This window comes from Gymnoscopelus microlampas, assembly GCF_963454915.1.
Source record: "Gymnoscopelus microlampas genome assembly, chromosome: 6".
In the NCBI taxonomy this organism is placed as follows: domain Eukaryota; kingdom Metazoa; phylum Chordata; class Actinopteri; order Myctophiformes; family Myctophidae; genus Gymnoscopelus; species Gymnoscopelus microlampas.
The window spans coordinates 19,323,423-19,341,393 of NC_139943.1; the positions used below are offsets into that span (position 1 = coordinate 19,323,423).

Sequence of the window (17,971 nt, forward strand, 5' to 3'; positions counted from 1 at the left end):
CACACACACATACAATTTTGTGTTACTGCTGTACTGTTGTACAATGTCATCATATGAACACATACGGCATCCTAACAGCATGAACATCACTTCCTGTCAGTGGTGTTAAGTAACTAAATACATTTACTAAAGTACAATTTTGAGGTATTTTCTTTTACTTTAATGGAGTATTTCCAGTTTTCAATACTTTTACTCCACTCAAATATTGTAATTTTACTAAACTTCAGCCCTATATATACTTCGGCTATTTTCAAAAGATTTTTATACATTTTAAACATATAACTTGTGAAAGGGTACATTCTGCATAATGAGGACTTTTACTTTTGGTACTTTTTGTATATTTTGATGCTAACTTTTGTACTTTTACTCAAGTAAATTAACAGACTTTTACTTGTAACAGAATATTTCTACATTGCACTATTGATACTTTTACTTAAGTAAACAATGTGAGTACTTCTTCCATCACTGGTTCCTCTGGTGGTCAATATCTTGCTGTAATGCTGACTCATCCCTCCCTTCTTCCATTCATCCCTCTATATATACACTGTATACATTTATATCAATGCCTGGTCTTCTGTCTTAAGATGATGTGGCTCTAATGCTGACTCATACTTTCCTTCCTCTATCCATCCGTCCATCTCTCTATCCGTCTCTCTCTGTCTGGTCTTGTCTTCAGATTATGTGATGCGAATAAAGCCGCAGTTTGATCCTAGTGGAATGACTTTGTTAACCTTTCTCTTTTCCATTCATCTTTTTTAATAGAATCTCTCTCTCTCTCTTCTGCCCACACACACCTTGGCAAAGTCAGACCATGTACAGTTATATTCATACAGAATACTTATTTAGGTATTATTTAGGTAACCACTTACAAGCCCTATTTTCTAAAATAGACATTGTGATGCGCTGTGAGCTTGTAGATCTGCAATTTTTGTAATTGTTAATCAAATATGAGCCTATATTGACATGCAAGAAAAGACAAGAAAAGGAGGAGACCAAACAATGATTAAACCGCTAGGGGGAAAAAAAGGGAAAGAGATAAAGGGAGTGAGGCAAGAAAGAAGAAGAACACAGAAAAGGTCAATACAAAAGAAATGAAAACGGTAAGAGAGAGATAGGGACATGTCAAAGTAGCGGTTCCACTAATTGACAACACGCATGAAGTTCAAAATAAATGACTCCACCAAGAGGAAAAGACAAGCCACGGCCTTGAGAAGAGATGAAAGGATAAGAGAGGGATGGAGTGAAGGGAGAGTTGACAGTAAATGTAAAGGGGTCGTGTTGTTCTTCCAGACCTACTTTTCTCTGCTCTTAATTGTTATCTTCTTCTACACAGGGTTTGTTTTAATTTAGCTCAGCTGACGGTTAGGATGCGGGGGTGGGGGGTGGGTATTATCCATGAGCACTGGCACAGCGGTTCACACTCAACCCTGTTATCTAGTTGGGCTGTTAAAAACATCCTTAAAGGGTAGTTCACCCTGAATAAAAAAGAAAGTCCTCTTCCCCAGAGCGTTCATCGTCTAGATCAACGTTTTTCAGACCAAGGACCAACCCCTACTACATATTGTATAAAATTGTGTTGCAGATTAAACTTTTTCATAGATTTCATAGATAGCTTCACAGACTTGTTTGACAGCACTATCATCAGTGTTGTGTACTGTAAATTAATGTTTTTTGTTCATGTGTAATTTCAGACATTTAACCACTTAAACCCTCAATACTTAGTAAAGTTCGGCAAATCTCTTTGCCGAAAATAGCCGATCTATAAGCTCACACTGTGTCGAGCTTGGGAACTTATAGATCTGCTATTATTGGCAAATGATCCCCCCAGAAAAAGAAAAAAAAAGGTTCCTATCACACAAAGTTTTGGCAGCCTGGCGGTAGTAACTCCGAGGAACCCTGATCTAGATAGCTTATCAATTCATCTGTGCGCCGTATGGTGAACGGAAAATATCATATCTATAAGCTCACAATGCTACACCTGCGTAAGTATAATATATAGTATAGAGTTAGAGTGAGTTAACTTACACCATGTAGGTCTGCTGGTGGGAAGCAGGGACGCCTCAGACCCCGAGGAGGACAGCGGCTGCGGAGGGCTGTAGAGAGACGTCTGGCTCTGGGAGTCAAACAGGGCAGACAGGGCTAGGGGACACAATCAGGGAAAAATGAGATTTATATCTGCAGTCTCTTACACACACTTTATACATGTATGCAACAGTAATACATACATCGTAAAGTGTATACTCTATACCAGGGGTCTTCAACGTTTTTCAAGCCAAGGACCCCTTAGCTGAGAGAGAGATGATTTCATAGATAGCTGGATTCATGCTAATGTGTATTTTCCAGATAGTTAACCTTTAAACCCTCAATATTTAGTCAACCTGACCGTTGGCTCTGTACTTGGTCTGCTCTTTTTTCCTCTACACGACTCTCCAAAAATAGCCGATCAACCAGCTCACAACGCCTCGCTTGTAGATCTGCTATTTTCGGCTAATGTTCCCCACCACACAAATATTTGGCGGACCCTCTGTAACTCTGAGGACCCCCTGTTGAAGACCCCTGCTCTATACAGTACATACATATAGTATATAAAGTACATTTACACTTCAGTAGTATCATTGATTGGTAAGCTCTCATATTCTTCAGACATACGTACCCTTCATGGTCTTGGCGTGGGCCTCACTGCTGCTCTCACACATGGTGCCAAGGAACTCATCCACCTGCTTCAGAGACAGGGAGTTGTGGAGGGTCTCCAGGGGGTATATGGAGGGCACCATGGAACAGCCTTCAAAGCCTACACACACAGTGAGACAGACCAGCCAATCAAACCTCACCTCTCTCGGACCTGACACAACAAACAGTACTACAGTATGCTGTACCAATACTACAGTCCTGTGTGTGCACATGTCCAAGCAGCCGCCCATTCTCTGGTGATTAGACCACATTGACTTCAATGTGGGTTTGTCTAATGGTGCAGAGCAGTTCTGACCATACAGGATAATGAAATGTATATAAGGGATAGGATCAAATCACTTTCGATTCAAACATAAACAAAAACAAAAGTAGACATTGATTAAAAACATTTCTGTATAAGTTGGATATGAGAATCTGTAAGTGCCAAAAGCCACTTCCTTAACTCATTGAATAGAAAATGACTCGACCCAGCCCTGTAATATATTATTAGGTGCATACACCATTAAAGACATGGGGTGTCCCATAAGGCACCATAATAAAGGACCATATCAAATTCAATCATTTTAACCATTTAACCCGTAGATGGCACAAAAGAAGCCAAGTCTTTAGTTCCCTTTTAAGCATTTCATCATAAAATTGTGTACTGTAAAATGAAAACCACTGCAGCAACTGCACTACAGCAAGCTGACACATATAAACACATGCGCAGCCAATCCAGTCCAGTGGCATTCAGTGTAGCCCGACCAAAGGACACAATGATAAACCGGTATCTTGGCGAAGCGGAATTGAGAGGAAAGAGGATGCTTCAGTTCCACCTCTCCCCGTAGAAACAATCAGCCATCAGCCTTGCATTCCTCCATCAGTAATCTACAGAATTATAACAGGTGAACAAGTGAAAAAGCTACACAGCATGTCTGGGAAGTGGGAACAGAGAAAACGAGCTGCAGGCCTAAAGGGTGGCATTTGTGCAGTAGTTACATTCAAAGGATCTTCAGTGTGGGTTTCTATAAAATATAAAGTTTCTATAAATAAACATACAAGTAATAGAAGTAACAAGTAATTGAAAGGAAGCACATCACAAAAACATGGCAAATCTGACCCGCTTTGCATGTTACATGCCATCAATTAATTCATCCAAACAGCAAGTAATGATCTGTCAATATTTACTGTATATCATATAGGCTGTGTATCGCGGTGTGATAATCAATACCCAATAGTGGGTACTAGAGGTTAGAGACAATACCCTGAGTTCAAGCACCACCAGCAGGATGTTAAATTATGTTATGGATGGATAACATTCCATGGGCTTGGATGAGTGGTGTGGTGGCCATTTTTACTCTGTCCCTCTCCAATGTATGTATACTGTCTGGTAGGGGTGTGCCGATACACTAATTTCACCAAACGATACGATACGATATTTGGCTCACAACTTCGATACGATTTCGATACGATACGCACTTTTTTAATTATGAAAATATATGGGGGAGAAAAAAAGCAAATGCAAACAAATAATTCTGTTTTTGCTTTATTCAGACATGCAAACTTGTAGCTTTTCAGCTACGATAGCCGTTTTGAATCCAAATAGGGCAATAGTGTGACACCTGACCCAAAAAAACAACAACATGTTGTCACCCTTTTCACCTCGGGGCTGTTTGCATGCCTGATTATTATGATTGAAAAAATAAAATAAAAAAATAAATAATTCAAAACGATATTTTTTCCCCCCAAAACGATACATATTGTCACGAAAACGGATCGCGATATATCGCGGGACGATATATCGGCACACCCCTACTGTCTGGCACAGCAGAAAAAATAAACCCACTAAACAAATGCCACACCCACTGGTATTTGCCTTTTCCCAAGCTTATTGAAACCGAAGGCCTGCGTATCTTCAGTACGCAAGGTGTAGGCTAGTCTGATGTACTGTAGCCGCGCCCGAGGTTGGATAATGAGTGCAATGACGAATGCTGGCGATAATTTGTTTACCACATACCCATTGACTAACAAGAAAGCATTGATTATTAATACTTTAATTCAACATTACAGTTATTGTCAGCAATGAACTGCCCGGGCGATTCCCCAAACGAGGGAGTTGGCTAAAAATACAGCAGGTGCTGCCAGTCTTGCTATTGAGCCACATTATATGAACTGGCGAAAGGTCACCGGTTCCCGCTCATGCGTTTCATTGCACTCGGATAAACTCCAGTGTCTCCTCAGCTGTGAATTTTAACACAACATCTACAGCAACCGTGTTTGACATGGTGAGTTCCTTCAGCAGTGAGGACGTTCGCAGTGAGAGCTCAGCTTGTGCCGATTGGCGGTATTACCCCTAGGACTGATATGGCAGCTGACCTACTGTACAGAATCAGAACAAGCTTATTGTCACCCTCTTGGTCCTTTTATCACCCCTGGGATAATATATATCTGTGATAATACTGTCAGTGGTAGGAGTTTCATTCAGAACTACACCTGCCCTTATTAATAATGCAAAAAGCCATAAAAAACAACCTCAGTAAGTGTCTTGTATCGAGTCATGTCTGCCGTTTTCCTCTTCCTCTGTCTCCACATCCCTCTCTTTCTATCTCCATCTACCCCACCTTGTTCTAACTCTCTCTCCCTGTCCTCTCTATATCCTTCACATTCAGCTCATACATCCAAATAACTAACTCTCTCTCCCTGTCCTCTCTATATCGTTCACATTCAGCTCATACATCCAAATAACTATGTGATACTACACTGCACCATTCACTCAACACTTATCTCACACTCTCTCTCTCTCTCTTGCACACAGGCACGCACACAGAATGGCGAACAGAGAGGAGGAACTAAGCCAAGAAACAGCTCAGGTCTCTTCAAATAACACATGTAGACAACTAGTAAATCGCAGTCCACATGAACACACATCATACATGCATAAACAAATGCATCATGCCAAAATCTCACTGGTCTACCCAATAGAAAGTGTGAACCAGGTGTGAACAAATCAAAACCTCTGGCAGTGATTCCGTTCTTCTCTGATGACTCGGAAGAACGTGAGGATTGACAAGCAGCATCAAAACGTGTCCCATAAATAATTATCCATGAACATCAGCAGTTTATGAGCAGCCCGCACAAACCAAAAGAAGCTAATGACAGTACAGGATTTTAATCGCAAATATCCGTCATCTGGTCAAGAAGTCAGAAACGTCTTTGTCTGTGTGCCGAGGAAGGCTCCGACTTATACTAGTGCATAAGTGTCACGCACCGGAAATATCCGATCTACAAGCTTACCACACGTCACAGCTCGATGCACTGTGAGCTTGTGGATATGCCATTATATTATCGGTGCGCAACACCAGTGCGAAACTAAGTGCTTTAGTGGTTCCCGGAGAATTTTAGCCAAATCAATTACATCAACTCCTGCCAGAACATCTCTGGTTCCAAGACCTTGACAAGCTGTATGCTCCAGATGGCAGTAGTACTGGAGTCCAGAATACAACCTGGACTCCATTACACTGAATAATTTACTGATGAATTTGGGAAAATGTATTTTTGTTGTTGTTTTTTTACTATCCATATCCAAAATGTAGGTCTTTTCACTGGTGTGTGCATGCAAACATTAATCTAAACAAACATTTTAAAGCTTCAAAGTGTGAAACGAAGGAAACTGAACATCTTCAATTCACTGAATCACTAGGCAGTGCAGCAATACCGTTTCACCACGGGGCGCCATACTGCAGTTAGGAATTGGGTCTTGAAGACAGTGCATGCATATGGAACACTGCATGCACGCTTCAAACCCTTCTGGCGGAGAGGCGTGGTTGGTCAGCACCTTCTGTTCACGCTGCATGCGGTCTTCTTTTGCACTCTCTAATGTACAGATTTCACACAATACTGTGTTATAACACAGTATCATCATTCAAACAAATGGAGCGTATGACCCACTTGCAAACAAGCCAAAACTACACCTTTAACTCGTACATTGAATGGTGTGCAAGTTAAGGCCAGCCGCAAAACAGAGAATGGGATCTTTGTCATGAAATAGACCGGATGCAACTGATGCATACTGTGACAGGCATTCAAAGTGACAAACAGCAAAAAAGACATTCAGAGAAACCGAGCGACGAAGTTAAACTCTGGCATTCAAGTGACTGATGGGAGGAGTAGCAAAGAGTGCTGTGAAAGGCTCAGGATTCACTGAAGGTCTGAACACTGACAGAACACAGCTTAGAGGAGCAGGAGAGAGGGGGTAGAAAGGAGAAGAAAAAGAAGGAGGCGGCAGCGGGGTTCTACAGCGTCTGACCGTAGAGACACTCAGGATGTTCCCGGCTGGATGACGACAGGCTCCCAAGGAGTAGCAGGTGGTATGGGCAGCGATGGGGGTACTGGGCCAGCACCCTGTCCACACACAAAGAGGGGCAGTCTGGGGGCGCTGGCTCAGAGGACAACTGGACCACAGACTGCTCCTCTGTGGGCTCTGGGGAAGAAGGGATGAAGAGGAGGAGGAGAAAAAGAGAAAGCATAGTAGGAGAAAAGGAGAGGAGGTGGTATGATAGGGAGGAGCTGTGCTGACGGTTGTGGTTGAAGTGATGGATGCCAGATAAATGTATAGAGGAGAAAAACTGAGTCAGAGAGGAGGGAATTTTTCCGATAAAATCACATAAGTTGGGATTGTGTCAGCCTTTTTTCTGTTAATAATAACCTAATGTTTCAATCACACACAGCTAGGTGTGTCACAATATAACCGGCCAAGAAATATTACGGTATTGCTGGTGACATTTACAGGAGTGGATACTGTGCAATATGAAATTAAAGCTTACATTAATCATTGTTAAGTTGACAACTGACTAGTCACAGCTGCCCTTGTTCAACGAGCCTCGTTGACCTACTTTAATGTAAAGTCCAGCAAGAGGCAATTTCTACCCCATCAAATAGATATGACTGCATCAAAGGATTCACAAGCACCCTCTCTAGTATCATGGAAAAGTGCTTTACAAATAAAATCTCAGATTCCACCACAGCAAACTGAAGATAGGCAATGTTGATTATAATTATATTTTTAAAAAAAAGAGAAATTGCATCATATTGTTATTGTGAGCCCAACAGCGTATCGTGACATTGGTATATTGTGACTCCCCTACACACAGCTATAGAATACTGCATTGAACATAAATACTTTACATGAGGACTGAGATGGAGCGCATCTCGACAAAGACAAAGCCTCTAAGACAAAGTTCTATACTGCACATATTGCATTTTAGAAGCAACTCCCTTTTGATTGAAAAGCTAACTAAGCAAAAAAGGGACAACCTTCAGGTCAAATAGACAACAGCAGTAGACATCAAAGCCAAGTTACAGTAGTAAAATAAAAGGAATCAATGAATCAAACAATAAAAGGGCTACAGAGCCACCGGGGGAATACAGATACCAGATTCCCTCTCAGATATCAATAACCCTTCATCTCATCAACATGTGAACCGCTTGGCTAAAAAGCATCAATACCATCAGAAACGCAACAACAATTCAACCTTTACCCGATACCTAAGGCTTTAGTTTATAGGGATGCTTGTTTAAACAGGGTTGTTCAAACGATGAGAAAGGAGTAGCTGATGCCGGGGTCAAATGTTAATGATATTTTATGTCATGTGTTGGCATTTATAATCTCGTAAATTTGACTTTCACTGTGTATAATATACATAATATATTAATACATGTTGTAAAAATGAAGTTTGATGAAGTTTGATTTGATAACAGTACATCTGAAGATATGAACCTGCAGCTTTTCGAGAGGATTATTCAAAAATGGCATTTGCAAATTAACAGATGGAACAGTAGAATGATAACTAGAACAATGCTTTATTTTAAGTTGCTCTGGATAAGAGTGTCTGCTACGGTAAATGCCTAAATTGTGAAATTGGACGACAAAATAATAAAATGATCGATAGACATAGTTCACTTAATTCAAAACATGAGGTGAAACTGAAACTTAATGGATGATAACAAAGCAACAGCGTGGTTATGAACCCTCTGGTGGGCCCAGCCGGCCACATGCTGCATGATGCCTCATTCATCTGGGATTCTGCTGCCAATTGGCTCATTGACCTCTCTGAAACAGAATGAACCTCGACCAGTATCATCCAGTCATACTGCAGTGTGACTGGGGTGGTAACTATGAATGTTGTATGAATGATGCTTGAATGTTGTATGGAAGCTTTACAGAATGAATGTTTTATGAACGGTGTATCAATACTGCATGAAGTGACGTTTGAATCTTTTATGGATGGGTGAATGATATACAGTATAAATGGTTATGTGAATGTTGTATGTATGAATGATTGAATGATATGAAAATTGTTGTATGAATGCTGATCTCCCTTGTGGAAAGCCGACATCTTATCCACTCGCCTGAATGGGAATTCCCCATTGGCGGGGGTTAGGCTTTTTGTCATCAGGCAGAAGATCTGAGCCACTCTGCTACACTGTATTAATGTTGTATACGAATGGCTGTATGAATTCTGATATGGCTGTGACCGTATGAATGCTATATTAATGTATGAATGGCTGTATGAATGCTGTATTAATGTCATATGAATGCTATATGTATGAATGCTACTGGGTGTCGACTGGGGTCTGTGTACAGTTGGCATGTTCTCCCCGTGTCCATGTGGGTTTTCAACCACCAAAAGACATGCATGTTACAGTACTGTAGGTACATGACCGTGCCACTGCCCTTGATTACAAACGCAGCTGGTCCCAGGCTGTCCACTGCTCCTAATGGTTAGGATGGCTTCAATACAGAGGACTCATTCTGTCTATATATAAATGTACTTTGCGGTCAATTCACGTAACCAGACTCTGTGGAACACCAGTCATTCATTCAAATCTGTTAGTAGCGCAACATATTTACACAGACTTCTGCTTCTCCATCTGGTACAACACACTCACACTCACACACACACACACACACACACACACACACACACACACACACACACACACACACACACACACACACACACACACACACACACACACACACACACACACACGTTTCTATTTATTCTGTTCCACTGTTTGTCACTTGGAGAGAGAGACAGACATATACAGTAGGCAGCTCTGCTGGGATTCAAACCTAACTTCTATCTAGGGTGGTGCACAAATCCTTATTCCGTACTATGTTCAGTTATGAGATTCAATCCTAGGCCATAAAGGCCCTTCCAACGTGAAGAAGGTCCAAGACGGAATACTTAACCACTGAACCGTCAATGAGTTACAGAACACAACCACTCAAAAGTCAATTCAACTTCAGACTTATTCATTCTGGCTCTGAACAGACTGTCACATTGACAGGCTGTTTCAGGACAATTGATGTGAAGCAATACAATGTAAAACAGTAAAAGCATAAAAAAAGAGACAATACACACACAGAGCTTCAAGCCTTCACGCTCAATTTTCATCTGCTCCTTTCCTCCTTCTCAGAGACCATTCAAACTGGTATTGACGATTTCATCCAAGTGAGACCAACTCATTCTGTACGGCCGCACAGGACAGCCTTGATTTAATAAAGGACTGTTACACAACATTACATCATTAAAACCACGGTGACAGACTGTATGAAAGGCTTTGGAAAGTGAACTGGATCAAAAAGTGGTGTGGCATGTTGCCATCACTAGAACAAACATCCAGATGTAACCATGGAATAAAGCAAAATAAATGTTGCTGCTATTCTACATACAGTAGGTGGCCAGTGACTTTGGCCATTTTCCTTCCACACCTCCTGCACGGAGCGCGTGACCCGAAATGATGTTGGAATCCAGCACACAACACCAATGGTTTTGATAATGTGGATTGTGGAAGTTAAATGGTGGATTTGTGGATATATGAACACACAAAACTGTTATATCAACAAAACGCATCGCATTCTGTTTGTGTGACATGCATGATGCAAAGGTTTTGAAAGTGAAACTGGCCAAAGTCACTGGCCACCTACTTGTACAGCCAAACAGTCGAACAAATCAGAGATTGAGGCTTTAACCGTTGCTGATTTTATGACATTTCTGAGACCAATTCATGTTTATGGAAGATGTATTCCATTGCTAGTAGTTTGACCACTTCAAATACTCTTTCATCTTAAAATAAATGATAACCGAAAATAGCTGATCTACAAGCTCACAACACGTCGCGCTGCAACGTGTTGTGAGCTTGTAGATCAGCTATTTTCGGTGCATTACGCGCTTCCATAAAAGACATGCTGACTGCTATGGAATCCAAATGACTGAAATCAGTTGTGGCAACTGAGAACTTTAATCTATGTGTAACATACATGCTCTGACTCCACTGCGGTTCGTGTGGACTAAAATTAAAGACAATAGCGGACCTCAGCATACGTCTGACTGGGAATGTCCATGCAAAGCGCAATTGTTGTGACTGCACAGTGCCTAGCGTTCTACTTCACAAGAACAATGTTGGTGTGACTAACGACTATGGGACATTTGTTTTTACATGCATAAATGATCAACTACATTGCAACATTGATAAGTTGGCATTTCAGTTTGGAGCCTTGGCTTGTGCCAGCGTATTGCATGGTACCGGTACATACAATGTACCGATGGGCAAATTCCAGTCCATAGCCTCGTGGGACGCATATCCCATAGCCTGGAGGGGTGATTGCTCTGTGATTATTCATTCACAAAATTGACAGTTGTCATTGACTGGTTTGAAAAATATTCAGGGCCCTTGGCCAGCTGGTAGGGTGCATAAGAAATATGACGCTGACCGGCCTAGTCATTTGCGAGATTAGCTGTGGGGACGCACGCAGGCACACATACACGCACACACACACGCACACGTGCACAGGGCTGAACACAATATCTCCGTCTCGCAAAGACACTATGTATGAACATGTGCACATTTCAAACCCAACAGAATGAAAGCATCACTTCAGGGAACGGGTTGGATTGGAGGACATGTGATGATGTAAAGCCACACGTGGGAATATATTAAAGGATTCCTTATACATACATACAGTATATCCTGTGGAGAGACTGAAGTCAAAGGTCAGACATATTCCCATACAGAAAAATAGCACATTTCTTATACATTTATGAATATGCTCAAAGATATGTTCCTAAACATACAAGAATCAGACAGTAATGTGTCTGAGGCAGTATTTTGGGAACTGGTCAAATAATTCTGTGGGCTATTTGTTTCCTACCCAGATCTTCTTATAATTACTACAAATATACTCTAAACAGATTTGTGGTATATTTTTGCCTCTAAAAAATGAACTTAATACATTTTTTGCATCTTAGGAATCATATATATGAATATATTTTTAAGCACAGGTGAAATGTATTTTTTTTTCTGTATGAATCAAGAGGAACGGGTAGATCAGCGTTAGAGGTGAGTGTTGACACCAACACAACATACAAACACAAAAGACGTGTTGTAAAAACAATTTAATAAAAAGGAAAACTCTGGAGAGATTCAAACCATGATCTGGAATACGGCACATTTAATAGGAATTACGCAAACCAACGACAAACTCCCCCAAAACGACGGTACACTCAGAACGTCCCTCTTTCCCTCTAGTAAGAGAGGAGCATGCAAGATGAGAGGAGAACTGGAGGAGTGATGAATACTTGAATAAAGACAGACATACCATTAGTCGGATGCCTGGCAAACGACACAGAAAATCTCTTTACTGGTGGCATAGAGAGCAGCTCTGAGGAGATAAGAGAGGCAACTGTGTTACTGGGCAGGTAGGCTTCAGGGTTCACCATGTGTACATCTGACGGTAACAGGATAGGTGGGCACCATGGAAGAGTGGGCACCTCGATGTTAAATTGACTATGTTTTCCAAAATGTTACAAAATAAAAATATTTGGATAATGTTTTTAAGTCAAGTAAAGTATACAAGATTACCAAGAAAAACATCACATGGATGCGAAAAAGTTGTCATAAGTCGTCCTTGGTAGTCAGGGCCTTTGGAATTTGGGGAGACGGCAGTATCTTTTTTTCTTCCTGCATTTTTAACGAGACATGCTATATTCAACGGCCTATAACAAGCAAACGGGGGGTCACAATGACTTTTTTTTTTCTCGCGGAAGCACAGTGAAACCCTCCGTGTTTAGCAACCGTTGGGGGATCGATCATACTGGATATAAATATTCTGTGACTAGTTGAAAAGGTAAGGAAAACCAAAAATCGCTGGCAGTGGGTGATTTATTTATTCATTTATATCTGGCAGTGAAAGAGTTAAAACCATTTTTGAACTATTTTCTTTTTTTACATTTTGGACAATTTAGCCAATTTTACATCAAGGTGCCCAGATGTTCCTAGTGCCCACCTATCCTGTATCCCATCTGACTATTGGATGGTTGAGGGTGCACGTGTGTTGTGTGTGTGTGTGTGTGTGTGTGTGTGTGTGTGTGTTTGTGTGTGATTACTTGGCCTGCAGGAAAGGTAATGGAAAACCCTATTATCCGCATCAGCAGGTACTTTTACCATCAGTTAGTACTGAATCTATTGAAGCTGTTAAATGATACAAACAGCAATGCTGCCTGTGTGTGTGTGTGTGTGTGTGTGTGTGTGTGTGTGTGTGTGTGTGTGTGTGTGTGTGTGTGTGTGTGTGTGTGTGTGTGTGTGTGTGTGTGTGTGTGTGTGTGTGTGTGTGTGTGTGTGTATGACAGCTTTCCAAATATGGCACCCTGCAGTGAATTTAGAAAAATGTTGATGTGATGTGGTTAGCCAAACCATCAGATGGACAAATCCCTGACACACACATCATCTGTGTGTGTGTGTGTGTGTGTGTGTGTGTGTGGGTGTGTGCGTGCATGCGTGCGTGCGAGAGAGAGAGAGAGAGATAGAGAATGAGAATGAGAATGAAAACATTGTCAGATGGAGAGAGAGAGTAGCTAGTTCTGTCAGATCATCAGTGTGTTTGTTTATTTGCCAGCCTGGAGGACAGAGGAGGTAGAGAGAGAAGAAAGGGAGAGGAGAGAGTAGATGGATGTTTTGGATGAATGGAGGCATGCAGAGGACTGCCACTGAGGTGATGTCATGTATACAGAGACTCCAACTTCACTTCTAACCTTTGTTCTTCTTTCCAGGCTTACTTTCCTCTATCCTCATTCCCACGCTTTATTTTCTCACCATCCTTTTCTCCCCTGCATGGTTATTTCCTATATCCCTTCCTTCTTTAATATCTTCCCTCAGTAGCGTTAGCACAGTGATGAACAAAGTTAATGACTGGAGAGCGTACAGAATCACCGCCTACTCACTTGTGTCTAGAGTTTTGCCACCAGTTATTGCCATGTGCTCAATAAACTGAAAGATAAAAAAAATGTGAATCTAGCCAAATGAAATGAATGCATGAAATGTGGGCAACACCTTGCAATTTGAAGCCTACAGATAATTATGCTTGATGTTACAGCACTAAGCCAGCTAGGGGCTTCCTGTAAAAGTGACCCAGGAGATACAGAGATCCACACTGAACCCTTTTCTGAAATGAACAGCGTTGACGTCAGCTCAGACCCACACCTGTCTCCCAGACTACAGAACAAAACATGATGTAACTGCAGAGAGAGAGAGAGAGAGAGAGAGAGAGAGAGAGAGAGAGAGAGAGAGAGAGAGAGAGAGAGAGAGAGAGAGGGGGGGGGGGTACATGCATCTGCTCCCTAAGGGAAGTGTGTTGTCTAGCCTTGCAGCCACAGTGACACCTAGTGGTGAAATTGAATTAATGCAGTGGAAGTGAAGATACTGTTTCCTGTTAACTGAAAGAAACTAACCTGCTAACTGATACTGTTAACTGCTAACCTGCTAACTGATACTGCCAATTGCTAACATGCTAACTGGTAATGTTAGATGCTAACCTGCTAGCTGGTACTGTTAGATGCTAACCTGTCAAGAGGTAATGTTAATTGAGTATTTGGTGAATCAACCTCAGCATAAAAAATGAATTGGTGCATGATTCTGTGGAGTTGCAAAATGTATGCCGTTTAAACTCCCAACATCTGTAGGCCCTATTCTATAGCTATTACGCTTTCTCAACTCAACTCCATATTGTATGTTTACTGTTTAGGTTCATAAATATTATATGGTCAGACCACAGCAATTTGATATACTCTCTTACTGATGGTGTGTATGTGTACTTTTGGGTCACACTGTTAAGACTTGAGAGCATGTTGAGGTTGTGATCATGCAGGATCTCTATGAGCCCCCTAGTGGCTATAAAAACACAAACATATCAATAAAGAAGTACAAGTTCAGTCAAAATTACAGCGCATTAGTGACAAGACAGCCAGGGTAGAGAGGAGCTAAGTGAGAATTTAACACGGCATGTTACGATTATGTGGTCAAAACTCAATAACACTCTTTAAAGCAACCTTTGATTTAGGTCTTGCGGACCGGAGTAGGATTTGGTCTACCTACTTTGTTTTACCAACATATCGACTATATAAATCACAATATTAAGACAATGAGCTACTTTTATCAGAGGTAGCTTTGAAGACAGGTGAAGCATAAGGCATGAGGAGTTTAACCCATTAAAACCGGGATTTGTTTGCGTTGGTTATTCAAAAATAGCAGATATACTTTGAGAACCACTGTCCTAGATTATTTTAAAATTGCACACCGGTATTGGATCGGTACTCTACTCTACTTTCCGAAGCTTGGAATGACGTAAATTTGTTGTTCTATCACCTTCCTTTACAAAGAAACGTTGAAACCCGAAAGGCCTTTTTTCCCCCTTGTTGTGCCTGATTTGCCTAGTGTGAAAGGCAAATCCTGCTGTATACTTAATTGACAGGGCTTTATACTTGGTCTGCTCCTTTTTTCCCCTCTACAGCAAATCTCCTTGCCAAAAATAGCCAATCCGTAAGCTCACAATGTGTCCTGTTGTGACGCATTGTGAGCTTGTAGATCTGCTATTTTCACCAAATGTTCACTCCAGAATAGGGATGCTACGATTCATGTAGTTAAATTAACAGTGAGGATTGCGACACCCAGGAAATAGGTGGGGCTGAGTATGAAACTGACGTGTATAATTATGTAATCAAAGATTGTTTGCCGAACACACATTTCTCAACATCAGGATTAATGTGTGATTAGCGACAAGACAGCCAGACAGCCAACCCAATTTACAATTGATTATCAAATTGCTTTCTCTAAGAGCGACGTGATTTAATAATCACACAGCAATAACACGCACACTGCACAGAGGAAACAAATTCACAAAACACATTCAGACATTGGTGGGATCAGAAACATGCCCAATCAAGCAGGATGTGAGAGTATTGATCATTAATTGCCCTGATCCATCACATAATCCAAGACAAGCATGTGAGCTCAGTATAAACTAGACAGACAATCATTCCAGTGTCACAGTGCTCAGTAAATCACTCCAAAAACACCAGGCACTGGTTTCCAACAGCTGATTCAAACGGGATTTTGGGGAAGGCAGATTACACAGACAGGTTTGGTGGAATGATTCGATTTAGATAAAGAGAGACAGGGAGAGGAGGTGACATTATGACACAGTTAAATTAAAACCATTCTGTGGCTCACGCAGTACCTGGTTCAGCCACCAGGCTTCTCTGAAAGTGATAATTTCCTTTAATTAAATTGCAGAGAAAGGAAAAATAAGGAAAGAGAAAAAAATATATTCAAAAATCCCTTGAAACAAACCCACACTGAGCTGGGAGAAGGTCAGAGGGTATAGTAGGACATACTGTGGTGTGGAACGTACTGTAGAACGATACAAGAAAGAACACATGACAGACCAAGAAACGAGTCTGGAAGGAGTTCAGAGACAGCTGGGTCGACCGTTCCGACAGCCGACAACTGAGTAAAAGGGAAAAGTCCGCAAGACAACAGGTCAGTCTGAGGATGAAGAGGACAGCGAGGAGGAGGAGGAGCAGACGTACCAAAGGAGCCGCTGTGGCAGGGCAGACTGCCAGGGGACAAGGGTGGTTTGCGGTGGTGATGGTGGTGGTGGTGCGAGCGCACATAGTCCCGCAGGTTGGGGGCACTAGAGGACACCCCCAGCACAGAAGCACTGAAGAGACCTGAACAGGAGCCTGTGTAGGGGAAGGATTGGAGAGACGGAACGGTTGGATGAGAGGGGAGGATGTGTTGGGGGGGAGGAGAGGGGAAAGAGAGAGAGAGAGAGACGGTGGGGCAATGGTCCATGTGCATGGAGAGAGAGAGTGATGGAGGTAGAGGAGAATTGTGTGAAGGGTGAAGGGGAATGAGAGGGGAATGAGAGGGGAGGGGAGGGGAGGGATTAGTTATTTTGTCACCATGCAGTTATTATAAATAACAAACCCACATTCTTACTATGCATAAAGTATGTGTGTGGAAGGGTATTATGTATGCATGCACATCATGCCCCTGGTTGTGTATGCCTGTGCGTGTATGAGTGTGTGCGCATGTGTGTGTGCATTACAGTATCTGTGTGTGTATTTCCGTGCATGCCAGAGTATGAGAGTGTAAGCACACGGTATGAGTGCATTTAGAAGTCCATTAAAACTATGCTGGTGACAATGCTACTGCATTTCAGTAACACTATGACTTTGGCACTTCTCTGTTCATCTCCTGTAATCCTTTGGGATTACAGTTTCATTGAGTTTCCAGCTGGATAAACAGCCTGGTCAGGTTGTCAGCTAGTTGTAATCCAATCTGTCGAGCTGCTTATGTTTTGTTTTGTCATTTTGAATAGTTATGCAAAAAATGTGATGTCATTATTCTCCTCCTGTTGCACTCACAACCGTTAACCTCCACTAAACAAGTGTAGGTGTTGAATGTGTGCTATTCTCAACATAATGTGCATGCTAGTGGTGAGCACTATCACTATGAACTTTAACTTTGTATAAAGACATAAAAACTGTATTGCTCGTTTCCCTGACTGAACCAACCAGGGTCAGTATGCCTGATTGGTTCAGTCAACTGCCAATCAAGTGCACCAAATTGGGGTCTAAGGTTCCGAGGGCCCTCAAAGGTTTATAGACAGCTTTGTAACACATATTGGGGGTCCAGTATCATAGGTTGTCATATCACATTCAGTTATGCGTAGGGAACTGGGTGCAAGCCCTTGGTCCTACCAGATCACTCTCAGGCCAATAAGTAGGGTAAAGCACCCCCTCTCATGTAATATTGCTTAACCACTTAGGCCCTGTTGTTAAAAAATGTTAATACATTTTCTGCGACGTGTGCTGTGAGCTTGGGGATCAGCTATTTTAGCTAAGTTGCATGATTTTTGTTATGATTTTTACCTAACGACATGCCCAAAATAGGGAAG

At 41.7% G+C, this 17,971-nt stretch overlaps 1 protein-coding gene across 3 annotated transcripts in view; it reads right to left on the reverse strand.

Annotated features, from left to right (window-relative positions):
* Positions 1 to 17,971, reverse strand: part of ppip5k1b (diphosphoinositol pentakisphosphate kinase 1b) — a 65,798-nt gene that overhangs the window by 794 nt on the left and 47,033 nt on the right. The window contains exons 26-28 of one of the 3 annotated variants that reach the window (XM_084060490.1): positions 12,335 to 12,397; positions 2,654 to 2,791; positions 2,026 to 2,139 (exon numbers count right to left, since the gene is read on the reverse strand). In XM_084060490.1, coding sequence (XP_083916616.1) covers positions 2,026 to 2,139; positions 2,654 to 2,791; positions 12,335 to 12,397 — 315 coding nt within the window. Of the gene's footprint in view, positions 1 to 2,025; positions 2,140 to 2,653; positions 2,792 to 12,334; positions 12,398 to 16,598; positions 16,752 to 17,971 lie in introns of all 3 variants that reach the window. The other 2 variants (XM_084060489.1, XM_084060491.1) reach the window with 2 other exon arrangements.